The 27920-nt window shown below is 48.5% G+C and overlaps 1 protein-coding gene and 1 pseudogene across 3 annotated transcripts in view; both read left to right on the forward strand.

Annotated features, from left to right (window-relative positions):
- The window catches only part of NIPA2 (NIPA magnesium transporter 2), a 52640-nt gene extending 40309 nt beyond the window's left edge, over positions 1-12331 (forward strand). For all 3 annotated transcript variants that reach the window (XM_075336621.1, XM_075336622.1, XM_075336620.1), the window contains exons 5-6: positions 5645-5805; positions 9490-12331. In XM_075336621.1, coding sequence (XP_075192736.1) covers positions 5645-5805; positions 9490-10133 — 805 coding nt within the window. In that variant the 3' untranslated portion in view covers positions 10134-12331. The remainder of the gene's footprint in view (positions 1-5644; positions 5806-9489) is intronic.
- Positions 12332-15033: 2702 nt separating this feature from the next.
- Positions 15034-15147, forward strand: LOC142292797 (U6 spliceosomal RNA; annotated as a pseudogene).
- The last annotated feature ends 12773 nt before the right edge of the window (positions 15148-27920 follow it).

Below are 27920 nucleotides of genomic sequence, written 5' to 3' on the forward strand. Positions count from 1 at the left end.
GTTTTCTGCAGGTATTTTATTCATCATTCTCCGCAGCCCTGTGGGTACCACTCCCCAGGGTCGCAGGGGTTTCAGACTTTGGGCCCTCTCCCCCGTCCATCCCCATGGTACCACTCCTGGGGGTGTTCGTGTGGGCAGGTTGTCGTGGGCACCCCTGATTCGCCCTGCGGTATCACCCCAAAGGGCGTACAGGGGACATACAGCAGGGATGGGACCTCAGCAGCGCGTCTGAAATCTGATGGGGCCCGCATCGCTGCCTTCTCCTGAGGGGGGGCTCCTTCCCCCATCATGATGCCCACTTCCCTGCCTCAGCACGCTGCTCCCCCGGAGCAAGCAGTCTCCCTGGACGGGGGCACGGCACACAGGCAGGGGCAGGGCGCCCTGCCTGCGCCGCATCCATTTCTGGACCAACGCCACCGAGATCAGGTAGGACCGACCTTCTCCTACCTTCTTCCCAGGCGGCTGCAAAATTGAGGCCCCGGTCTCGGCCTAGTCTGCGCCCCGGCCACATCTCAGCAGTCGGCGGCGCGCGCCGGCTCAAGCCCACAGCTCTCTCTGGGCGCTCCGGTCATCGCCGCTGCCCCACCACTGTTTGCAGGTAGGACCGCCGGTCTCTACCTCCCCGCGAGCCGGCAGCCCCAAAATTTAGGCCCCGGCTCGGGCCTTGTCTCCAGTGTCCCAGGCCCGCCCTCCACTACAGTGCGATTGGTCGCCGGCCGTCCGTCTCCGCCCTCCGCTCTGCCCCAGGCATCACAGGGGGGGCGGTGGCTGTGTGTTTTCCCGCTCTCCAGACTTCATCTTATCAAAAAAAAAAAAAAAAAAAAAGTAGAAAAGAAATAGAACTCCCGGTGTGCGGCTTGCTGAGGCTGCAGCAACCGGTTATAACAGTTAAAACAAGCCTTCAAAAGAGCCACAATCATATGAGGATTGTGTTTTTATAGTGTTTCAGGTGCATGTGTGTATGTGTGTGTATGTGTATGTATATATATGTATATATATATATATATATATATATATAGGTGTGTGTATATATATATATATATATATATGTATGTGTATATATATGTATATGGGTATATATATGTAGATTGATTTGTACAGGCACTATAGATACAGACTTATAGAAGGGAACGGTGTTTTTTTTTTTTTTTCACTGCCAAGATATATTCCCAGAATAATACCTCAATTGTGAATTCACCCAAATCTTTCAGATTTAGTAATCACAGCCACCGCAGCCCCTGACACAGCAGGTCCCGGCATCCCGCCCCGGCCGGCTGGTTAGCGCCCCGGGCTCAAACCATAAATCCCCTCGCTGATGTCTTCGGATTGGTGCGCATACGCTGCGTCCCTGGCTGACGCTCTGTCATACCTACACAGGACTGGCGCAATCCCCTCGGGGAGTTTTCACCTTCATCCCCAGGTCCAGACGGCTGCTCCTCCGTAGCCTTTCGACCTCTCAGGTGATGGCCCAAGCGTACCGCCTCTGCTGGATTCCAAGTGGGCGCATGATGTTCGGCACCTGAGAATAACCTGGTAGAAACGGTGAGTCAAGCCATAAAGGTGCGAACAGCCCCTTTTTTCTTTCCGGGCACGCACAGGGGGAGGTGAGTCCCGTACCAGGGGCCCCCTTTTTTCCCCCGCTCAACACGGACCCGCTAGGTCTCATCTTCTGCAGGCCCCCAGGTTTTTCACCTTAATTCCCAGGTCCAGTCTGCCTCTCCTCCGGTAGCCTTTCGACCTCTCGGGTGATGGCCCAGGCGTTCCACCTCTGCTGGACTCCAAGCAGGAGGACCCGGATGTTTGGCGCATAACGATTAGCCTGGTTGAAAGGATGAATCAAGCCTTAAAGGTACGGTCAGCCCTTTTCTCTCAGTGCACTCGCCGGGGGAGGTGAGTCCCGTACCAGGGACTTTATCCACTACTCGAAGCGGACCCGCCAGGTCTCACCTTCGGCGCCTCCCCCTGGTTTTTCCTTCATTCCCAGGTACAAGCTACCGCTCCACCGGAAGCCTTCCGACATCTCTGGTGATGACCCAGGCGTACCACCTCTGCTGGATTCCGAGCAGGCGCCCGATATTCAGCGCAGGGCGAATAGACTGGAGGAAATGGTGAGTCAGACCATAAGCGCACAGATAGTCCTCTTCTCCTCTCTGAGCACACAGGTTTCCTTGAGGACTTTTCCGGCAATCCCGTGATGTAGTCAGTGGACATCCAGTAGTTCGCTGATGTGCTGCATCATCACAGACAACAACCAGACACGACGTTTACCAGCGGTAAGTCTTGTATTGTCATTATCCCTTCTCCAAAGGGGCTCCGGAGAAAAGGGGCATGCCCCCCTGTGATCGGCCCGCCAGGGTTCCGCCTGGCTTATCATCCCTAAGGTGACGTCTCTCAGGGACTCCACGGACACCGTTCCATCTCTGTCCAGCGGACTATGTTCCATCTCTGCCGATTCAGGACTGGTTAACATCTTTGGTAAGTACCTTATCATCACAGCCCTGGCGTCTGCCAGCTGCACGGCCTGAGCCTATAGCAGCAGTGTGACCACCCGTCGAGACCTCTGACTCAGGATCGGAAACGCGGAAGCGGCATCTAGGGAGTCGCTGTCTTCCCTTACGCCCTTAGGTGGCCGTCCCGTCGGAGATAGGCTAATCCAGTGGATCCCCTAGGCTACGTGAGGGTGGAATACTCCTTCCCCTAGGCTACGTGAAGGAAGAGCACAGCTCTTCCCAGCATCGGCCCAGACGCTCGGGATCGTCGCCTCACCGCTCGATCCCAGTCTGTCGAGCCGCAAACGTCAGGGCGCCGCTATCTCTCAGCAGTCCCTCCGCCTTGCATCGCTGCGGACCATTCCAGCTTGTTTAAGAAGCGCTTGCAGGGATCAGGACGGCTGTCCCTGCACAGCCTACTCGACAGGGCCGCTAAGTTCACTCCACCCAGAAACGACCTGGTGGTTTAGACTTCCCCTTAGTCTTGGGGTTTAGACAGTCACTGTTACTCCTCCGCTACTAGGGTAGCTGAGCTACCGCTGGGAGTCCTATCAGGCCCCGGCCCGGTAGATCATTCCTTTAGGCACGGTATTCGAGCCCGTCCGAGGGAAGTTACTCTTCACGCAGGAGTAGTTTTCTTCCCGCACCGAGTCGGGTTCGGTATGCGAGTCCTTGGCTGTTGGTGGAGGTGATACCAGCGGTACACTTACCAATTTTTCATCTTTGGCCTTCCACGGGATCCCACTGAAGAACGAAGACAGGTAGCTTCCGTTTGCCCTGGGAACCCGCCAACCACTTCCTAGTGGACCAGTCTTCATAACCGTCCCTCGGGAGGGTCCTCTTTCCTTCTTCTCTGGAGGATAGTATCTACCGTCACCAGTCTCCTGTGCTAGGGTACGCTATCCCACCATCCCACAACACGGTCCCGAGGGTCACCACTAGAGGTTGCCCCCCCCTTTTTCAACATTCCGGAAGCCAGAGCCATCCGGTTAGCTGGTTACGATTTTCTTCACTGGGACGAGGTTACCCGGTCAGGTTCCAGTCGAACCATGCCACAGCGGTGGCGTGCATCTTACACCGGGGAAGCGCAAGGAGTGTCATGTCAAGGGAAGACGTTAAGAGGATCTTGCTCTGGGCCGGATCTCGTCGCTCTCTAATCTCGGCAGTACAAATCCCTACCATGGACGTTTGGACGGCCGTTTTTTCCCGGCAGGAAGGGCCTCGCCTAGGCAAAAGGCTTTTCAACAGGGTCGTCACCAGCCAGATCTACGACGAAGGGAAACCTACAGTCGTGGTCCTATGGACCTCCCGATCCAACTTTAAGTCAACGGGGCATCAAGGGTGTCCTCCTTCTCTGCACTAGGTGTCGACGCCCCCACCCGTCCGGGAGGCCAGTTCATTCTCTTGGGCATCTTCCCTCGGCTTCCCATGATCTCGAGGGTTCTCAAGTTGGTCCAAGGCAGAGGGTGGCTCTGGAGTGGCCCAGGCGACCATAGTTAACAAAACTCACTCAACTCCTCGCAGATACTCCGTGGCGCCTTCCAGACCGTCCAGTTCTTCTGAGTCGGGGCCCTCTCTTCCACGAGGTCTCAAAGGTCCTAGGTTTGCGGCCTTAATAGCGGATCCCGGGTACTTGCTTGCACAGGCCGGTTGGCAAGAAGGATGCAAACAATGATGGAGACCGGGAAGATGGTTTATTACCACACGTGAAGAGCTCCTCCGGGATGTGAGGAGCGCATCTTCTCTTCTCTTCTCTCTCTCTCCCTCCCTCCCTTCCGGCACTGCTACCATGCTTGCAGTCAGATCTGGATGCGGTTTTTTCTAGCGCGTCCCGCTAGGGGCCGAGTGTCGACGCGGTCATTTCAATTTCAGAGACTTATCACTTCTTGTCACACGATCAGGTTTTTCACGCAGAGAAGCGTCCGTCTGGCTCGGCGGCATCACCGTCCACTAGACACGCGGGACCTGGCTCCCGGTTTGGACCTTGCCGAGTGCTTTCTACTCCCACCTGTTTGGATAGGTGGGCTCCTCGTGGCCGTCTCTTCTGCAAGGGGCATCAGGGCGGACAGCCCTCTCTTGCTGCTTTTTCCCCCCTTTTTCCGGGTCATCCAGCAGGACAAGGGGGGTGCTCCGGCCACAACTCCCCCTTTTCGATCCAAGGCAACTGCCTTCCTTCCAGATAAGGGGATTGAGTTTCGAAATCGGTCCTAGTCTCTTCTCTCAGCCTAAAAAGGGGGCCTAGTTTGTTCCTGAGCTGGCTCGTGCCCTCAGTCGTTTATGTCTTCAGGACCGGACTTTCGGTTTACGCCGGCAGTCAGTTCCTCTTTTCACTCGCTCCCCGGAGTCGCATGCCAGCGCCCAGGTCCAAGATTGCCACATGGATTCATTCCGTGATGGTGTGAAGCCTATTGCATAGTGGACGGACCTCTACCGCATTCTACGGTCCAAGGGAAGCCTCTTGGAGGATTGGACTTCAGACGTTGGTCGACCATGTCCACCGGGCCTCCACCTGGTCTACTCGGCATACCTTTACTAGTTCCTATCAGGTTCACACACATGCTTTGGCAGAGGCCAGTCTTGCCGTTATCTTTGCGGGCGGCAGAAGCACACCTGTACCAAGGTAGGTCTTTGTAGGTCTGGGTCAAGCCCGACAGGAGGAAGCGGTTTCCTACCGATCTCCGGTGATGGTTCTCTTCCCACCCAGGGACTGCTTTTGGACATCCCATGGTCCTGTGTCCCCCAATGAAACGATGGAGAAAGATAGATTTTTGTGTACTCACCGTAAAATCTCTTTCTCTGAGTCTTCATTGGGGGACACAGCACCCACCCTGTTTGTGTTTTTTGGTGGCATATTACCTGCCTGTTGCCTCAGTGGCCATATTCCCTGCCACTGGTCGCATGAATAATTGGTTATAGTTTTTACCTAGTTTGATCTAGAGTTGTTTGGTTCTCCTCCTACTGCTTGTGCACTAAACTGATTGAGTCCGCCTCCGGCTCAGGGTGTATGCTGCTGAGGAGGAGCTAACTTTTTCTGTTTACTTAGTGTCAGCCTCCTAGTGACAGCAGCATAACCCATGGTCCTGTGTCCCCCAATGAAGACTCAGAGAAAGAGATTTTACGGTGAGTACACAAAAATCTATCTTTTTATATTTCAGCGCCATCTTGTCTTCATATTTCCTAAGTGAAAAATTAAACCTTCATGGGAAAATTGGTTGTTTGCTGAGTATATTGGGATCAACAGTAATGGTCATCCATGCCCCTCAAGAAGAGGAGATTGAAAACTTAAATGAAATGTCCATCAAGCTAGCTGCTCCAGGTACAGTAATTATTAGTGCGTGGTGGTATATATAACCTATAGGTGTTTATGACCAAACATACCGTATATGCCGGCGTATAAGACGACTGGGCGTATAAGATGACCCCCAACTTCTGCCCTAAAAATATAGAATTTGGGATATACTCACTGTATAAGACTACCCCGCTCCCAAATGAAAAAAAGTCTGCTTTGATTGCAACATGTTAATTTTAATTCCGCGAGAGCCGTACAATATGTTTTTAAAGGGCCATTGACAGATCAATCGCTCCAATGTTCACTTAGTACAGCAAGGAATGCTCCTCCCTGCTGTATAAAGCCACAACTGGACTGAAACAATGGTACTACACTCTGCTACAAACAGACACACACAACTCTGCTACAAACAGACAAACACACACAACTCTGCTACATACAGACAAACACACACAACTCTGCTACATACAGACAAACACATACAACTCTGCTACATACAGACAAACACACACAACTCTGCTACATACAGACAAACACATACAACTCTGCTACATACAGACAAACACAACTCTGCTACATACAGACAAATACACACAACTCTGCTGCTCTGTGGGGCCTGCACCCGCGGCATCGGCGGGGGGGGGATTGGCAGGGCATACATCTGGGGGGTTAGAAGCAGCTCACCGGGGCCCATAATGGGGAGGCGGGGAGGGCATTTACCCGATTAGGTCACGGTGGAGAGGGGGCCCACACAGCGCCGGACAGAAGCTCGCCTCCTTCATCTGTGGGACTGAGAAGGCGGTAGCTCCGCCCACAGATGAAATTCAAAACAGGATGTCTGCGCGCCTTAAAGTGACGGCGCCGCAGATTGCTGCCGAGGACTGCGGTCCCCAGAACTCGGCCGGAGGCAGCAGAACTAAAAAGGCGAGTGGGCCCCGGCCAAGGGACAGGAGAACTGACGAGGCCGAGTGGGCCCCCCCGGCTCTCCAGGGCCCCGGCATTTGCCCATAGACAGGTAGGAGCCCTGTCTGGGAGCCAGATACGGCCATCAAAAGAGCCATATCTGGCTCGCGAGCCATAGGTTCCCGACCCCTGCTGTATGATATATACCGTATTTTTCGCTTTATAAGACGCACCTGATTATAAGACGCACCCCCAAATTTGGTGAAGGAAAAGAGAATTTTTTTTTTTTTTAATGTTAAATGGGGTCCATCTTATAATGCCAGTGTCCCTCTAACAAATCATATAGGGTATATGTCCCTCATAGCCCCCCATCCTAAAATTAGCCCCCTTAATCTGGATATGGCCCCCTTATATTGAATATAGCCCCCTTGTGATGGCACAAGTTCCCCTGTGCTGCCTATGGTCCCCTATGGATTGCACACGTTCCCGTGTTAGATAACGCCCCCATGCTGCTGCCCATGGCCCCTATAGATCGCACAAGTCCCCCTGTGTTAGATATCGCCCCCATAGTGCTGCCCATGGCCCCTATAGATCGCACAAGTCCCCCTGTGTTAGATATCGCCCCCATAGTGCTGCCCATGGCTCCTATATAGATCGCACAAGTCCCCCTGTGTTATATATCGCCCCCATAGTGCTGCCCATGGTCCCTATAGATCGCACAAGTCCCCCTGTGTTAGATATCTCCCCCATAGTGCTGCCCATGGTCCCTATAGATCGCACAAGTCCCCCTGTGTTAGATATCGCCCCCATAGTGCTGCCCATGGCCCCTATATAGATCGCACAAGTCCCCCTGTGTCAGATATCGCCCCCATAGTGCTGCCCATGGCCCCTATAGATCGCACAAGTCCCCCTGTGTCAGATATGGCCCCTAGGCTGCTGCCCAAAGTAAAATAAAACCCTCTTTCCTTATCTCCTCCAGCGCTGAGCTCCCTCCTGTCTGGCTCCGTGCTTCTGTTCTTCCACTTCCTGGTTCTCAGTGCGGTCATGTGATCGGCACAGCAGGCTGAGCTCTCTGCCTGCCTGATCACAGTGGAAGCAGGGACACGGGAAGAAACGCTGCAGGGGTAAGTAAAGCTTTTTTATTTTAGAATGAGCAGCAGCCTGGGGGCCAAATCTAACACAGGGGTGGGCATGTGCGATCACACTGGGACGCAGGCTCATATAATATGCACCGCTGCTCCAGCCCCTCACTGCGTGCGATTTCAGCACCATTGGAGATGGACAGCGGCTGTGCATATTATATGAGCGGGTGCAGGAGATCAAAGGCTGCAGCCCGCAGCGTTCCCCTGTGCTCCAGAGCTGCTGCCCCCATCTCCCCTGGACGCTGCAGTGTACATATATATACACCCCTCCCCCCCCCGTATATCCGGCGTATAAGACGACCCCCCACTGTAGCCATTATTTTAAGGGGGTAAAAAGTCATCTTATACGCCAGTATATACGGTAAATGTAAGCCAGAAGACAAAAACATGCCTCCATTGTAATAGATGCTGCACATTGGGCCTCAGTATGGGAACCTAAGAGCAAAGTCTTTTCTCCTTTTTTATCACTTTTTGTAAAGCATATAGAGTGCAGAAAATATATTGCATATTATGAAATGAATGTGTAATGTTAATTGTGCCTATTTAGCTGTGCGTCTTCTATGTTCAGCTCTGTAAGTTATAAACTGAAAGCAATCATACTTGCAATACATCTTGCTTTCGCTAATTTCCTCTCATAACTACTGCAACAGTGTGATAATTGTGTTTGCTATGGAAGTATTAACAAAAGTCATTGTATTTATTGCAGACCCATGGGAGCTATACATTATACATTCACAGACTAATGCTAGATCTCAGTGATATGAACGAAAAAACCCTTTATCACTTGAGACTTATTCCACTGTCTGAGACTTATTCCACTGTCTGAGACTTATTCCACTGTCTGAGACTTATTCCACTGTCTGAGACTTATTCCACTGTCTGAGACTTATTCCACTGTCTGAGACTTATTCCACTGTCTGAGACTTATTCCACTGAGACTCATTCCACTGTCTGAGACTCATTCCACTGTCTGAGACTTATCATTCCACCGTCTGGTCCTATTACACTTCTTTCTGTTTCCTTGGCTATGCAGTAATATCGCAAATATGTACAATATATTATGTAACGCATGCCGGTGAATATACTTTTGCAGCATGACGTAGAGAGAGGTGAAAGACCGGGCTTTACTAATTCTCTATATTGCAGTTGTTGTTGGAGGAAAGTCACAGAGGCTGTGGCACAGTAGGGAGCACTTGTGAGGGGATTAACCATTACCTCCCCTTAAGCACAGGGAATAAAAAAACCCTATGGTTTTAAAAATCTGTCAGGGAACTTTAGGGATAGTTGTGACTAGCATGGCACCACCCCTAGCTTCCTTCTTCTGTACCGCTGTAATTGATTGACAGGTTTCTCCTATGTGTGCATTGGAAGAGACTTGTCCGTCACCTAGAGCAGTACGGGGAGTAGTGGGCAGGGGGCAGCGCTGGACAAGTCTTGTGTCTCCAGATAGTCTCCTCTGACTCTTTAAACTATACACTCCGGCGTTTTAGAAAATAACATATCATTCTGCAACTGTGCAGCCAGGCTGATCAATGCTGTGCGAGGGTTGGCCAGCAAGAGGCGACTGACAAATTCCTTTTAATTTCTTCCACCAAGTATATGCAATGCCTTGACTGGTTTAATGAGTGTTTACCTAACTTTTATTTTCTTTATTTTTTTTTTGTAGGTTTCTTACTTTTTGCTACAGGCGTGGTCATTGTGTCACTCATCCTAATTTTTGTGGTTGCACCAACTCATGGCCAGTCCAATATACTAGTCTATATCTCCATATGCTCTGTGATTGGAGCGCTGTCTGTCTCATGCGTGAAAGGATTGGGAATTGCTATTAAGGGACTGTTTGCTGGAGACCCCATTCTGAAGAACCCCCTGTCCTGGATCCTACTGATCAGCCTTATTGTGTGTGTAAGCACTCAGATTAATTACCTAAACAGAGCTCTGGACATATTTAACACTTCATTAGTGACGCCTATTTACTATGTATTCTTCACCACCTCAGTGCTTACCTGCTCTGCAATTCTTTTCAAAGAGTGGCAGCACATGTCTGCCAATGACATGATTGGCACTTTCAGTGGTTTTTTGACCATTATCATTGGAATTTTTTTACTGCATGCCTTCAAAGATGTGTCTCTTACCCTATCGAACCTACCAGTCTCTCTACGAAAAGATGAGCGGCTCGTGAATGGAAGCCTTTCTAACAACATCATCTACGAGCATTTGAACGGTGACGAGGAGAGCCACCTTTGTGACACAGACATGCAGATGAATGAGAGCAGTGCCGCTCGGCGTAACGGAAGTCTGACAACATTTTAAAGTGCAAAAATACGTTCTTCACTGCCAGCAACACCACCACACGATCATGTACTGTCCTGATGGGTTACTGAGTGAATATTTTAATTGCCTTTGACATTTGCTTAATAACTTCAAATAAGTTTGCCTTCCGGCACTGTTCTGCTGCCCCTCATGTTCTGAACCTTAGGGCAGCTCATCTACAAAACCAGTGTAAATAAAATATTCTGTACAATTGTCAAACCAAAATGTTTTCATATTCTGAAGCTATGCCACAAAGTATTTCAATGCGTATTTCACTATTTCTGCGATCAAGTTTATAGGTTCTTCGTTTGCAGTTTCTGATTCGGAGGTAGAGCATCATCTTCACATCTGTTTCTATTTATTCTTAATCTGTGTGTGGCCAGAGCCGGATAGGATTTACCCACCGGACACCCATTCAACCTCATAATGTCCTAAATGGAATATTTCATAGCGACAATAGGTTGATCATATAAGAAATTGCTTTCTTTGTGCAGGAAACATTACCACCCTGGATGAGTCTAGCTTTTGTCGAGAGACAGCATGCTATGACTTGTTATCCGCCTCTGCAGTTTGACCCTGTACTATATACATAATGGAGGCTTGTGGTAATCTGCTTTAAGGTGACTGGTCAGTGATTCAGGCAGAATTCCACTGCTGCGGATCTTGTTTTCTGTCGTGGCATTGCTCGCATTTCTCCTTTTGATCTCTTCACTGTAGACACTGAAATAAGAGTCATCTGACGGAATCATTCACATTTTCCGGAGAACCTGGATGAAATATAAAATCAGTATTTGACTGATGGCCTATGACCTAAAAATGACCATTATGAGGCCATACCAGCTCTTTCTGACAGTGCAGTAATCTATTGTTAATAGTTTGGTAAGGCCAGACAGAGTGAGCCTGCAGCGACCGCGATTCTGGGGTGCTGAAGACTTAGAATTGGAAAGCCCTGTCATTTTACCCGCAAAGCTGTACATTACAATTGGCTACAGTTTTGCAGGTAAAACATCTGTTTTCTACCAAAATATATCCTGCTGCAGATTTTAAAGGGAACCTGTCACCAGATTTTGCAACTATAAGTTGCGGCCAGCACTAGTGAGCTCTTATATGTAGAATTCCAGAATACTGTATTGAAGTGCTCGGCCCACACTATGTTTAACATAAAAAAACAGCTTTTATTATACTCACCTGCAGAGCAGTCCGGTCTGGTGGGTGTCGCTGCTATCCGGTCCAGCGCCTCCTCTTCGCTGCGATCTGTCTTCCTTCTACACAGGCCAGTGTGGATGACATGTCCTACGTCATTCACACAGGCCTGCATTGAGGTCCTGGGCAGATCAAAGTACTGTAATGTGCAGGCTCAAGGAAAGGGTAAAGACTGCCCCCGCGTATGTGCACTGCAATACTTTGATCTGCCCTGAGCAGGGTAGATCAAAGTGCGCCTGCGCAGGACCACAATGATTGCCTGTGTGGATGACACAGGATGCGTCATGCACATGGGTCTGCAAAGAAGGATGGAGATAGCCATAGAGAGGAGGCGCCGGCCCGGAAAGCTGACACCCATCGGACCGGACTGCCCCCTATGTGAGTATTATAAAAGTGTTTATGTTCTACAGAGCGGCCAGGGCTCTTGTATACAGCATTCTGGAATGTTGTGGTGGCCACAGCCTATGGTCGCCAAATCTGGTGACAGGTTCCTTTTTTTAAATGGACTATAATCTTTGACCCTATCGGACCTGACCCGGTCTGGATTTACCCTTCATTATGCTATATGCCTATAACTATTTTCGCTGAAATGTTTTTGTGGACCCCAGTAAATTTGGATATGATTAGCGGGGGTTTTGTTGTTTTTTTTTATCCCACCACCACTATGTAGACAATCATTTTAACTTTTTTAGTTTGTTTATTTTGGACCAATTAGTGTGCAGATTTATTTTGCCTTAGCCATCACTACTTTTTTTTTTTTTTATCTAAGCATGGAAAACTGTACAGAACTTTTCAGTTTTGCTCTAAAATATGTTGCACTGACATTTTAAATTGTGTATATAAATATGTGGGTAAATTTTGGCTCTTGATGCAAAATGCTGTTGATTTTCTTCCTCCATGCTAGATTTGCTGCAGTTGTATAAAAGGGGAGTGAGAAAATACTATTAAATTGTAAAACATAACTTATTTTGAAATAAAATCTTTCAGAATCGACAGTATTTTTTTTTTATAGTAAAATTGTGCATGTATTTGATAATTGTTTGATAACTGTTTGTAGGTTATATGGTTATAAGGGATATTTGCAAAGTAATTCTCTGCAAGGCTGCCACTAGGAATTTCAGGGCCCCATACTGGTAACATTTTTGTTCCCCTTTTAAGACTCCGCCCAGGCCAGCTCCGCCTCCACCCCTCAAACCTTCCACAGTCTCACCGCCACTCTTGAAAAAACAAAAATGTTAGCACCCTTGAAGTTGTTCCAAAAAATGAAGTATTTCCCTCAGAAAATTAATACACCCTCTACACCACCCCTCTCCATAATATCTCTTCCACACTGCCCCTCTGTATAATATCTCTCTCACACACACTGCCTCTCTGTATAATATCTCTCACACACACTGCCTCTCTGTATAATATCCCCACACACTGCTCCTCTGTATAATATCCCCCACACACACTGCCCCTTTATATGATATCCCTCAAATATGCTGTCCCTCTGTATCCTATGCCCCACACACAAGCTGCCCCTCTTTATAATATCCCCTATACACACAATGCCTTTCTGTATATCACCCCAACACACACACAAACACACACACTGCTCCTTGCAACACTTTAAAAAAGAAGTAGAAGTTACCATGGTGTAATATATTATATATATATATGAGAGGCAGGGTGCTAACAAAAACAATGCAAAAAAAATAATTTTCACATGACGAAAAGCTGCATACCCAGCTGTTTATACAGTATATAAACATGGCTTTTATTGATACAAAACATTTTAGGCTGACAAAAACAAAGATTAAAAACATGACTGACGAGAGAAAAAGAATGGATGAACCAAGGTGATGGACATAATAATGCTGTACATATCCCCAATGAAGTATTAGGGCACTAATAATGCACATTAAGTATATAAAGAAGGCAGTGTCCGCAGATAAATATAATCCCAAAACACAATACCTGGCTGTAGAGCCTCACCTTTAAAGGTAATCTGGAAGTAAGTCAATAGAAGGTAGGCTTTCAACCTTTTGCTTTTGTCAGCTTTGTATGTTTTGTATCAATAAAGACCAAGTTTTTATATAATATATATAATTAGTGTGTCTCCCTCCTGGTATGCATCCCTATCCTGGGCCACTTCTGGTATTTATGACCCCTTCCTAGTATATATGTCTCCATCCTGTTATATATTGGTTAGTGGCTCAGTGGTTAGCACTGCAGTCTTGCAGCGCTGAGGTCCTGGGTTCGAATCCCACCAAGGACAACATCTGCAAGGAGTTTGTATGTTCTCCCAGTGTTTGCGTGGGTTTTCTCCGGTTCCCTCCCACACTCCAAAGACCTACAGATAGGGAATTTAGATTGTGAGCCCCAATGGGGAGTGTTCCTGATGTATGTAAAGCGCTGCGGAATATATTAGCGCTATATAAAAAAAGATTTATTTATTTTTATATGTTCCATCCTGGGGGCATCCTGGTATATATGTCCCCATCCTTGTGTTTATCCCTTTCCTGATATACAGAGGCGTAGCTATGGGTTCTAAGATAAGTTTTAGCTTAGTGTCTATAGGAGGCACATCTCTGCAGACTACTGCAGCAAGAATTTTTTTGTTCCTAGAGGGCAACGGTTCCTTCGGGGACAGATTTCCCAAACCATCAACAGGCGGGAACGCGGAGTATCGCCTCCCCGTACCCCCTCCTGCGACGCTGGATTCTGGGCTGTTACTCACTGGACGACAGGTCTCATGGCACTGATTTTCCAGAGCCCAGAGCAGATGAAAACTTCCTCAGCCCCTCTTGCAGGCTCTGAGTTGATACAAGTTCTGCACCAAGTGTGACCAGACTGCCATCTCCACAGGAGCAAGGGTGAGATCATTCCGATTTTTCCAGAGCACAGAGCAGATGAAAACTTCCTCACTCCCTCTGGCAGGGTCTGAGTTGATACACGTTCTGTGACCGGGCACAGCAGGCGTGAGAATCTGCACACTGGCTCCCTGACAGGAAATTGGAGCAAAGGTCACACTGACTGGATGCACATGGGCTGTGATTGCAGACTCCTACATAGCATTCCACCTGTGGCGGGGGGAGGGGAGAGCTCCCAGGACTCAGTGCAGCCACAGCTGTGGTAGACTTAGGGTATGTGCGCACGTTGCTTTTTACCTGCTTTTTTGCTGCTTTTTCTTCTGCGCTGTTTAATGCCAAAATGGATGTGTTCTTCTATTCAAGCAAAGTCTATGGGAATTTGGGTTTCTTGTTCACACTATGTTGTTCAAAATGCTGCCTTTTTGTGGCAGAACTTTGGTCAAAAACTCAGCTTTGCAGTGCAAAACCCAAATGGCAAAAACAATTGACATGTTGCTTCTTTGAAAAGCTGAGTTTTTGACCAAAGTTCTGCCACAAAAATGCAGCATTTTGAACAACATAGTGTGAACAAGAAACCCAAATTCCCATAGACTTTGCTTGAATAGAAGAACACATCCATTTTGGCATTAAACAGCGCAGAAGAAAAAGCAGGTAAAAAGCAACGTGCGCACATACCCTTATAGAGGTTTTTCTGTCCACCATTGTTGTGCAGGGCTGGAGGAGGGAAGGGGAGTCCCTTCCCACCATTTTTTGTTTTTTTGTTTATATTTTCTCATGCCTTCTTGTCAGAGCTAAGTCCCGTCCCCTCCAACACTCGATAAGCCACGCCCCCATCACACAGGGTGCTAGCTTCGGCAGCACATATGCTCAAATGCAGAGCTACACAGAAGATTAGCATGGCCCCTGCACAGCAGGCCAAGGATGACATGGAAATTCGTGAAACATTCAACATCCTCCTTCTCACAGGAACTGTGACACATGAGGGGGGGGAGGGCTATCAGTGTTCTGGGTGAGTTATAGCCTCACTTGCATATTAGCTATGCAGAGCATTGCTCCCTCATTACAATCAGTTTGCGGCTGATCAGCCAGGGGCTGCAGTCACATGTTTTATGCCCTGCACAACTACAGCAACAACTATAAGACGCTGAGCTACTAGGGGATGATAGCACCTCTTCCTTCTGTGAGTCCGGTGCCCCTGTAGCTTACCCCCCCGCCACAACCGCTGCCAGCCCAAGCCTACGGCTCCCAGTCCCCCGGAATGGGCACAGTTCCCAGAACCTGGTGCTGGCTATGCAACATCGTCCTCACACCCCTCGGGGCCCCTGGACAGAACGCAGCCTGATGACACCTCTATAGAGGGTCCTTCTGATAAGAATCAGCCCTCTGCTTCACCGGTTGCAGATCAGAAAAAGGGCATAACCCCCATGGTTCTCCCTCTGGGGTACACAGATGGGGTTCTCCCACATGTTCCGCGGTCTCTGAGGAGCCGGAGGAAGGGGAATGATGTTTGTACCCGGATGATTCCTTGGTTTCAACCTCCCCGAGCGATCAAGCTGCGATGGACTTATTGCAGCGATCAACCAAAACTCTGCATGTGGAAGATCTCCCATCCACTACTACTGACCCTGCGGTCTCCTTTTAAAAGGGTGAAGAAACCTCAAAGAAAAAAAAAAGGGATTTTAACGCCGCTTCGGTATTTGTAAACTCATGGAGTCCCGGTACCCCTTTGGCTTAGCTGTCTCTAAGGGCTGGGCTGATCCGGCCTCGGTGGACCCTCACCCGGCTTCCGCCTGCCTGAAGGACCACTCCTGTCTTTTACTTGATTGATCCTCCTTCAAGGACCCGACAGACAGACAAGTGGAGCAGCTCGATTGCTCTGCCTCGAGGCCGCGGGTCCCTCTCCCCTTCCGTGTGGGTCGCACAGGCACCAGGACTACCAGTTTCCCTCAGACCCTCACAGATGTAACAGTTCACATTGCTGCGGTGGCAGAGTACCTCATGCAGGCCTCCCTCGGCGCTGCTACCTGCGCAGTTATTGCCGCCTCAAATATCATAGCCATCCGTAAGGCCCTCTGGTTCCGATAATGGAGAGCGGACTCAGTCTCTAAGAAGCCTCTTACAGTACTCCTTTCCAGACCGATGGTTTGCCGATCATCTGGACAGGCTCTTTTTTTTGTCTGACGCCACGGGAGGAAAAGAGTACCTCCCTCCCCCAACTCTAGACCAGGATGTTTTTTACTAGACACGCAGGGCCCGACCACTTCAGCCCTCCTCGAGTCCACCTCGTCCTGGCAGTCTAGACAAAGACCGAGGAGTCTCGTCCTCCTCCATCTGGGCTGCCGCCTCAGACCACAAATGGGTGTGATACCTTGTGTCTTCCGGTTACCACATTGAATCCTGGACCCGATCCCCTGGTCAGTCTTTTCTCTCAAATCCCCCCAAAGGCTCCAAAACACCACGAGGCCTTCTCCTCAGCAATCCACTCCCTTCAAACGGCAGGGGTGATGGTACCTGTTCCGGACGGCGAGAGGTTCAAGGCCTTCTATTCCAACCTCTCGTGGTCCTCAAAAAACGACGGGTCAGTTCGTCCCATCCTGGACCTCTAACACCTGAACAAACATGTGCACGTAAGGAGATTCAGAATGGACTTCCTAGGGTCCATTATTACCTTTATGGTCGAAGGAGAATTCCTTGCCTTCCTAGCTATCAGGGAAGCGTACCTGCACATACCCATCGCTCCAGCTCACCAAAAGTTCCTCCGCTTCGCGGTGCAGGACTTCCTTTTTTTTTTTTTCTTTTTCATTTGTGGCCCTACCCTCGGCTCTGCCACAGCACCAAGGTTCTTAACTAAGGTCGTGGCGGCCGCCATGAGTGCCCTTCACGCCAAGAGAGTGGCTGTTCTGCCTTGCTTGGATGACCTCCTCATCAAGGGCTCAACCAGCGTGCAGATCTCTGTGAGCACCCTATCCCGCTTAGGGCGGCTTCTGAATCCAGTCAAATCATCCCCGGTCCCGTCAAAATCCGTCACCTCCCTGGCCATGTCCTTGGACACTCTTCGGAGCTTGATATTTTCCCCTCAAGACAAGGTGACTGCTCTACAACAAGCGGTACACTGCCCTCTACGTACTCCTCTCGCTCCATACGATTCAGTATGACAGTGCTAGGTAGGATAGCGGCGGCTATAGAGGCAGTGCTGCTCGCTTAGCCACACCACCGCCCACTGCAGCTTGCGCTTCTAGCTGCCTGGGACAAGAGCCCCCTTTCCTTGGACGAACTTTTCACCTGACACCTTCAGTCAGGTATGTGCTTTGCTGGTGGCTTCAGTCCTCTTCCATATCGAGAAGGAGTTTTTCTCCCCAAGTGGACTGGCTACTCCTGACCACGGACGTCAGCCTCTTAGTCTGGGGAGCAGCGTACTGGCTCCACACTGCTTCGGGACGTTGGACACCCCAGGAGTCTTCCCTTCCCAGAAATCAACCTGAAAATCAGCGCGATCTTCTCGCGCTTAGGTCATTTCCCCCTTCTGCTAGCAGGTCGTTTGATTCAGGTCCAATTGGACAATGCAACAGCTGTGGCGTAGGTCAATCGGCAGGGAGGTACCAGCAGCAAGACAGCTAATCTCGAGGTCCTCAGGATCCTCACCTGGGCCGAATCGACGGGGGTCTGTGTTTTCAGCGTTACACATACCGGGAGTAGAGAACTGGGCGGCGGACCTTCTAAGTCGCCAAGGACTGGCTGCCGGAAAGTGGTTTTCTCCTCCCAGAAGTGTTCCCACACATCTGCACTCACTGGAGTACACCAGACGTGGATCTAATGGCCTCAAGGTTGAACGCAAAGGTACCCGCGTTCTTAGCCAGGTCACGTGATCCACAGTCCATTGGCGCGGATGCTCTAGTCTCCTGAAGTCGTTTCAGTCTGCCTTACATGTTTTTTGCCTCTGCCACTGCTGCCGCGAGTAATTAGGAAGATCAAGGCAGAAGGAGTCCCAGTGATACTAATAGCACCGGACTAGCCCAGGTGCGCCTGGTATGCTGAATTAGTACAATTGCTCATGGCGCCTCGTAAGCATCTCAGACCTGCTGACCCAAGGCCCATTTCCCATCAGAACTAAAGAGCCCTGAAGCTGACGGCCTGGCCATTGAGACCTGGACTTTAACAAGAGCGAGATTCTCTCCTGCGGTCATCTCCACCATGTACAGTGCCCGAAAGCTGGCCTTCATTCCGTTTTTACCACCGTACGTGAAAAACTTTCCTTTCCCACTGCAGGGAATCTAATGTCCAACCTATGCCTCTGGCAATCCCCAGAATTCTTGATTTTTTTTTTTGACAGTCAGGTTGCAAAATGGGTTGGCCCTCAGCTCCCTTAAGGGGCAGGTTTCTTCTCCCTCGATATTCTATCAATACCGCCTAGCTTGCAATCCGCAACTCAAGACTGTCCTCAACGGTGTTTCCCATCTAGTTTCCCTGTATAAACGGTCGCTGGACCCATGGGACCTCAATCTCGTTTTGGACGGTATCTAGAGGTCCCCCTTTGAACCTCTTAAGGAATCTTCTCTTGCTCTTCTCTCCTGGAAGGTAACATTCTTAGTGGCGATTACGTCCATCAGACAAGTTTCGGAACTGGCAGCACTCTCTTGCCGCGAACCCTTTCTGATCTTTCATCAGGACAAGGTGGTTCTACGCCCCCTTCCGGATTTTTTCCGAAGGTTACTTCCCCGTTTCATATGAACGAGGACATTGTTTTGGCTTCCTGTTGTCCACACCCAGTCCTTGGGGTGGAAAGGGTTCTATATTCGCTAGACCTTGTGAGGGCTCTCAGATATTACGTACCTAGGACAGCCCCTTTAGGAACATAGACTCCTTGTTCGTCATTCTTGAAAGGCCTAAGAAAGGAGAGGCAGCTTCATAGGCAACGCTGGCTCGCTGGATTCGCTCTGTGATCCAGGAGGTCTACCGCTTGCAACTCAAGCCCATTCCTAGTGGGCTGCGGACTCATTCCACGCGAGCAGTTGGCACCTCTTGGGCATCAGGCTTCAGTGGAACAGGGGTGTAAGGCTCTGACCTGGTCTTGCCTACATACTGTTTCAAAGCATTACTGAGTCCATACCCAGGCTACGGCTGAGGCGAACCTAGGTAGGAAAATTCTGCAAACGATAGTGGAGTACCTATCTCAGTAGGCGCTCCTGGCTATCTGGGACTGGTTCCTAGTCCTTGGGTTGCGTTGTTTATTGTTTACCCACCCATGGACTGCTTTAGGACGTCCCATGGTCCTGTGTCCCCCAATGAGGCGTCAGAGAAAAACGGATTTTTGTGTACTCACCGTAAAATCGTTTTCTCTTAGCCATCATTGGGGGACACAGCACCCTCCCTTTTGCCCTGTTGGGCCTTAGCTTTTTTCTGTCTCAGTACCTTTTTTGTTATTTTTTTGTATTCACTCACGTTTTTTGTTACTTGTTCTCCTACTGCTTGTGTACTAAAACTGAAGTAGCCTGGCTGAGCCAGGGGGTGTATACTGCAGGGGAGGAGCTAACATCTTTGCATTTACTTAGTGTCCTCCTATGGATAAGCAGCATAACACCCATGGTCCTGTGTCCCCCAATGATGGCTAAGAGAAAACGATTTTACGGTGAGTACACAAAAATCCGTTTTTAGTACAAATAGGGTTTGCCCCCATCCTTAGTGAGCTGGGCATTTCATTCTATGCTTTCCATGGCTGTGTGTCCAGTTAGTACCCAGTCACTCTCAGCCCTTATTCACATTGAGGCCTTTTTGACCCATGGTAAGGTTTTAATATTCGAGAGTGTAGGTACTATCCCGACTGGGTACAGCTTGTCGTGGTAGAATGGGTTTATGCTTTTTTTTTTTTATAACCAAAAACAGTGCTTACTAAGTACCCTATGTTCATATGCACTATGCTTTTATTCAGTTACAGCAGGGTATATGTCCATGTTATTTTTGTCTTTGGTTTGTCATTGTCTTCAATGTTATCCAATGAAGCAGTGCACGTTTGATTTTGTCCTCGGACTGAGTGATCAGAAAGAACCAGTAAGGCTATGTGCGCACGCTGTATTTTTGCGCATTTTTTTCGGGTGCATTTTTGGTCTAAAAACTGCATGACTTTGCTTCCCCAGCAAAGTCTATGAGTTTTCATTTTTGCTGTCCATACATTGCAGTTTTGTTTTAGGTGTGTTTTTGTGGTGACCACAAAGATGCAACATGTGAATTATTTCTGCGTTTTTAACAGCATTTTCCACCCATGCAATGCATTGGAAAAAATGCAGCAACAAAAACGCGTGCGTTTTTTGGATGCGTTTTTACCACGAGTGCGTTTGTGCATTTTTTAGCTGCCAAAACGCACAAAAATGCATCTTTGTGGTTACAAAAAAAGGCAACGTGCGCACATAGCCTAGTCAGACTAAAGCATCATGCAGATGTGGCCGGAAAATTGTAAATCACACACTTGTAGTCACACGACTGCCTGCTCTCACCTCCAGTATTGGAAAACCCTGACAGTGCACTGTGCGTATACTATGAGGATTCACAAGCCTGCAGTCACAGGCCATTAAACGACTGCCGATTGGCTTCATATAACCAACTTGTTGACGGTCATTTAAAGGGAATCTGTCACCAGGTTTTTGCCACCTAATCTAAGAGGAACATAATGTAGGGGCAGGGATCTGGATTCAAACGATGTGTCACTCACTGGGCTGCTTGGTGTAGTTTCGATAAAATCACTGATCAGCAGTAGATTATCATTAGAGGACTAATGGTAGTCCAGCATATTCATGATCTCTGTATAACTGCTAGATCTGCAGCAGAAAAAACAATGATTTTATAAAAATGACAGCAAACAAAGTCTCTCTCTACAATATGCTGCTCTCAGTCCGGGGAGACAAAACCTGGGGACAGATTCCCTTTAAAGGTGGCAATTGTCCAGTATAAAAGCACCCATACATTCTTGTACCTCATTGGTGACTTCTTCTCTGACTGGTTTTGTCTCATCCCTTTCTTTTTCAACTGGTCCAGATGTCATGAGGACTTTGGACATCCACAGACTTCCATTTTCTCTGGTTTTCTACAACAGAGCCCAACACAATGCTCTAAAAAAATAAGTCATTATTAGGCTAGTTTCACACAGTGGCAGCACGACAAGCTCTAGTCACATGCTGTCATGTGACCGGAGTATGTGACACGGAAGTTACAGCGCTGCCATTGTACTGTATACACTGTACTGGCGTGCGCTGAATCCGGCAAACCGGCGAAAAGTCGGATGTGTGAAACTAGCCTTACACCTGCACATGCTGTGCACTAAATAACTCTTATACTGTGCACCTGAAAAAATATTTCCCCCCTCTATGCTCCCTGACCAAAAAGTAACCCCCACACTGTCCGCCTTATGATACATGGCCTCCACACTGTCACCCTCATATACCACACCACCATCCTCCCACCATGAATTATGTCCGTCTTTCCTTATAAAAAAATGTCTGTCAAACTATTCCCCTTATTAACCATATCCTATACGCTCTCCATATAACATATTGTACCTGTGATAAGAACAATGGCCTACACACTGTCCACAACTTCTGTGCCCCGCGGCACACTGCCTACTCTCCATACTCTGCTGCCTTTTCACACCATTCAGCCTTCACAATGTGCCCTCATACAGTCCCTTGTATACTGCTCCTAACATACTGTGCCCTCACACTGTCCTTACTGCCTCCCAAAATGTGTGGTCACTTTGTATACTGAGTCAACACTCATATTCCCCCTCCCAGATGTTAGAGTAAAAGTTCCTTGGATCTTCAGCTCCACGGTGGAGCACTTCACTTATCCCTCATCTTCAGCTCCTTTGTGGTGCTTTAGCTCACAAAGCCTGTACTCCGCTATCCCACACAACCGGCACCTCCATATCCCACACGCCCTGCACCCCCATATCCCACACAGCCTGCAATCCTATACACCCTGCCCCCTCTATCCTACACACCCTTTTCCTCTGTCCCACACAGATTACCCCCCCATACCCCACACAGCCTGCACCTCTATATCCCTTGATCCCTCTATCCTACACACACCCTGCCCTGCATGTCTCACACAACTTGTACCCCAGCTTACCCCTCTCTATCACCCTTAAACACCATATCCCACACACTTTGTACCCCTCGACTTCCCACACACTGCACCCCCATATCCTATACACCCTGCAACCCCATATCCCACAGCCTGCTCACCTTGTCCCACATCTCACACAGTTTGAACCCCAAATTACCCCTCTCTCAAACACCCTGAAACCCCATATCCCACACACCATGCACCCCCATACCCCCACACACCCTGCACCTCCATATCCCAAACATAGCCTGCACCCCTATATACCCTGCCCCCTCTATCCCACACAGCCTGCACCCTCATACCCCACACACCCTACCCCCTGTCCCACACACCCTGCACCATCACACTCACATATCCACACACCCTGCACCGCATGTCACACAACCTGTACCCAAACTAACCCACCCTCTCAAACACCCTGCCCTGCATATCCCACACAGCCTGCCTATCTATATCCCACATCTCACACACCATGCCCCACATATCTCACACAGCCTGTACTCCAAATTACCCATCTTTGAAACACCCTGAAACCCCATATCTCAAACACCCTGTATATGCCACTCACCACGACCCATGCCCCCCTCATCCCGCATTACCGGTCACGTGTCGTCCTCATCTCATTCAGTATCTCAGCAAAATTCTGCGGCTCCTCCCACACGGTCACATGGGTATGACATCATCGCAGGTCCTGGTTGCTGCACGACTAGGATGCATTTTCTTCATCTGGGAAAGAGCTTCTTCTCTGCCCCTGCAGCGCTCGCAGCTCATAAGCTCGGGGTGGGCCCCTCCAGGTCAGGGGCCCTGAGCGACCGCCCTCTCTGCCCCCCTGTAGCTACACTACTGCTGGTATATATGTCTTCCTCCTGGTATATATGTCCTACTCCTGGTATAAATAGTCATTACAAACATATCTATTTCACGTGTTTCTTTTCTGTTAATGTTGACGATTATGGGTTACAGCCAATGAAAACTCAAAAGTCATCTCAGAAAATGAGAATAATTACCACAAAACACCTGCAAAGGTTTCCCAAGTTTTTAAAATGGTCCCTTAGTCTAGTTCAGTAGGCTACACAATCATGGGCAAGACTGCTGACTTGACAGATGTCTAGAAGGCAGTCATTGACATAGTCGACAAGGAGAGTAAGGGGTGCTTCACACACAGCGAGCTCGCTGCCGAGATCGCTGCTGAGTCACGCTTTTTGTGACGCAGCAGTGACCTCATTAGCGATCTCGCTGTGTGTGACACTGAGCAGCGATCTGGCCCCTGCTGCGAGATCACTGCTCGTTACACACAGCCCTGGTTCGTTTTCTTCAAAGGCGCTCTCCCACTGTGACACACAGATCGCTGTGTGTGACAGCGAGAGAGCGACGAAATGAAGCGAGCAGGGAGCAGGAGCCGGCATCTGGCAGCTGCGGTAAGCTGTAACCAAGATAAACATCGGGTAACCAAGGTGGTTACCCGATATTTACCTTAGTTACCAGCCTCCGCAGCTCTCACGCTGCCTGTGCTGCCGGCTCCGGCTCTCTGCACATGTAGCTGCTGTACACATCGGGTTAATTAACCCGATGTGTACTGTAGCTAGGAGAGCAAGGAGCGAGCGCTAAGCAGTGTGCGCGGCTCCCTGCTCTCTGCACATGTAGCTGCATTACACATCGGGTTAATTAACCCGATGTGTACTGTAGCTAGGAGAGCAAGGAGCCAGCGCTAAGCTAAGCGGTGTGCGCTGGTAACTAATGTAAACATCGGGTAACCATACCCGATATTTACCTTAGTTACTAGTGTCCGCAGCTTCCAGACGCCGGCTCCGTGCAAGCGCAGCGTCGCTTGCACCTCGCTGCTGGCTGGGGGCTGGTCACTGGTCGCTGGTGAGATCTGCCTGTTTGACAGCTCACCAGCGACCATGTAGCGATGCAGCAGCGATCCTGACCAGGTCAGATCGCTGGTCGGATCGCTGCTGCATCGCTAAAGTGTGAAGGTACCCTAAGCCACAAAAGGTCATTGCTAAAGAAGCTGGCTGTTCACAAAATGCTGTATCGAAGCAAATTAATGGCAAGTTGAGTGGAAGGAAAAAGTGTGGTAGAACATGTGCACAAGCAACCGGGATAACTGCAGCCTTGTTTGGATTGTTAGGAAAAGACTATTCAAAAATTTTGAGGAGATTCACAAGCAATGGACTACAGCTGAAGTCAGTGCTTCAAGAGCCACCACACACTGACGTATCCAGGACATGGGTTACAACTGTCACATTCCTTGTGTCGAGCCACAATAGACCAACGCCAGAAGCGTCTTACCTGGGCCAAGGAGAAAAAGAACTGGACTGTTGCTCAGTGGTCCAAGGTGTTGTTCTCAAATGAAAGTAAATTTTGCATTTCATTTGGAATTCATGGTCCCGGAGTCTGGAGGAAGAGTGGAGAGGCCACAATCCAAACTGCTTGAGGCTTAGTGTGAAGTTTCCACAATCAGTGATGGTTTGGGGAGCCAAAATCACCACAGCTGTCTACCAGGAAATTTTAGAGCACTTCATGCTTCTCTCCGCTGACAAATGTTTTGGAGATGGAAATTTTATTTTCCAGCAGGACTTGGCACCTATTCACTCTGCTAAAAGTACCAATACCTGTTTTAATAACCACAGTATCAATGTGCTTGATTGGCCAGGAAACTCGCCTGACCTAAACCTCTTATGGAGAATCTATGGGGTATTGTCAAGAGGAAGAGTAGACACCAGACCCAGCCATGCAGACGAGCTGAAGGCTCCTATCAAAGCAACCTGGGCTTCCATAACACCTCAGCAGTGCCACAGGCTGATCATTTACTGTACATACGTTTCAGTACACCAACATTTCTGAGTTTAACATGATTTTTTTTAGTCTTCTATAACATTAACAGAAATAAACACGTGAAATAGATCCCTCTGTAATGACTATATAATATATACGTTTCCTTTTTGAATTGAATTACTGAAATAAATTAACTTTTTGATATGCTAATTTAAGATGCACCTTTATGTCCCCATCCAGGTTTCTGTCCCTTTGCTGGTGTATATGTCCTCCTTCCTGGGCCCCACCTGGCATATTTGTGTGTTGCAAAAAAAAAACAAACCCAAAAAACATTGTACTAACCCTCACTGGCACTCATGTCGCACGGCGAACTCTCTGAGCTGCGATGCGGCTGAAACAAGCAGGGATTGGGGTTGGCGGGCCGCCACCACCCCCGGCGATCGTCCCACTCTTGTCTTCAGCTCACCGAGCGCTTATATGTCCCCGCCGGCTGCCACATCCTCGCCACCTCCGTGGCTATGTTACTAACAGCACAGTGATGAGGTCGCAGAGTGATGACCTTATCACGCTGCTGCATGCTAGCTCATGGGATGCCGCATAGGCCATCTGCTCCACTGATCTCTGGTCTCCAGCACATGACTAATTTGCATGCCTTGCCCCTTCATATGCAAATTAGCCATGTATAGTGGGCGAAGTGACATGGCCAGGCCCTCTGCTGCAGCTGTGACTGGGGCCTGGTGAAGAGGGGTGTCCCAGTCATACTGACACTCAGCTCATACTTGCATCAAGGTAGGAGCCAAAGGTCATTAGCATATCACAGTGTGACTCCAGTCTTGCTTGACTTAGAAGAACTTGTTCTATTAGTCAGCGTATGGTTAATAAGCATTAATTTACAATTTGCCAGAAGGCAACTAGAACCCTACTAAGGACTAATTAAAATATAACTTATTTTCAATCACTAAAAAGAGTTTTAGATTTTTATATATCATAGACACACAGCAAGCTTTTAAAATTACTAAATGCAGTAACCCTGAGCAGATCTCATTTGTTATAGCCCTGCTATCTGCTTATCATTGTTAATCTCCCATCTGGGCTCTCTTATTGGCGTCATCAGTGTTAGCCTCCGCCCCCTGATGACACCAGTGCGGTGAAACATGTTGGGGAGGCTACTGATAGTATTTTAATAAGCAAATGCTGTGATCGCCAATAATAGGAGTGATAGATATATAGCATACTGAGCTGCGGATAGAATAAGAGAAAGCCCAGATGGAAGATTAACTGATAAGCAGCTAGCATGGCTCTAACAAATGAGATCTGCTAAGGGTCACTGCATTTAGTGGTTTTAAAAGTTTGCCGTGTGTCTATGATATATAAAAAATCTAAAAATCTTTTTAGTGATTGAAAATAAGTTATATTTTAATTAGTAATAGTGAAGAAAGGGTTTTAACCAGCTCACCTGTATAGGAACACCTCCCTGTTTTAGAAGCAAGGATAACAGCGTTGCTGGTGCAGGGACTTGACACACAAAAGATCTCCACCTTCCAAATGCATAAAATCAATTTTTTATTCCAAAAATTAAAATCCAAAGTACCAGACTTGATCCAAAATATTAAGAGCAATTAGACAGCATTTCTAATTGCTCTTAATATATTGGATCAAGTCCTGTACTTTGGATTTTAATTTGTGGAATAAAAGAAATTGATTTTATGCATTTGTAAGCTGGAGATCTTTTCTATATTTTAATTACTGTAGTCCTTAGTTTAGGGTTCTAGTTGCCTTCCAGCCTTACGGAGCACTTCTCCTTTGCGTAGGTAATCCATCCACCTCACAGGTGTTGAATATCAAGATGCTGATTAGACAGCATGATTATTGCACAGGTGTGCCTTATGTGGGTCACAATAAAAGGCCACTCTAATATGTACAGTTTACAGTATTGGGGTTGTGGACGGGGGAAGGGGGGGGTTTAGAAACCTGATCAGTATCTGGTGTGGCCACCATTTGCCCCACACAATGTAACAGATCTTCTTCGCATAGAGTTGATCAGCTTGTTGATTGTGACCTGTGGAATGTTCATCCACTCCTCTTCAATGGCTGTGCGAGGTTGCTGGATATTGGCAGGAACATGAACATGCTCTCGTATACAACAATCCAGAGCATCCCAAACATGCTCAATGGGTGACATGTCCAGTGAGTATACTCGCCATGCAAGAACTGGGATGTGTTCAGCTTCCAGGAATTGTGTACATATCCTTGCAACATGGGGCCATTCATTATCATGCTGCAACATGAGGTGAGGGTTGTGGATGAATGGCACAACAGTGGGCCTTAGGATCCCATCACGGTATATCCGTGCAATCAAAATGGTATCAAGAATATCAAGAAAATGCACCTGCGTTCACTGTCCAAAACATACACCTGCCAATACCATAACCCCAATTCCACAATGGGCCATTCAATACACTGACCAAATCAAACCGCTCACCCACACGATGCCATACACGCAGTCTCCCATCTGCCCTGTACAATCCATGAAGAGAATACCTTTCCAACGTGTAAGATGCTATTGAATGTGAGAATTTGTCCACTCAAGTCAATTACAAAGAAAAACAGCAGTCAGGTGGAGAGCTCGATGAGGACGACTAGCATGCACAAGACAGTTTCTGACAGTTTGTGAAGAAATTCTTTGGTTTTGCAACCAGATTATTGCAGCAGCTGTCCGGGTAGCTGGATGTTGAACTCCTGGGCTGGTGTGCTTAAATGTGGTCTACGGTTGTGAGGCCGGTTATACAGTATGTACTGCCAAATTCTCTGAAATGCTTTTGGAGGCAGCTAATGG

This window comes from Anomaloglossus baeobatrachus, chromosome 2 (assembly GCF_048569485.1).
Source record: "Anomaloglossus baeobatrachus isolate aAnoBae1 chromosome 2, aAnoBae1.hap1, whole genome shotgun sequence".
Taxonomy (NCBI): Eukaryota; Metazoa; Chordata; class Amphibia; order Anura; family Aromobatidae; genus Anomaloglossus; species Anomaloglossus baeobatrachus.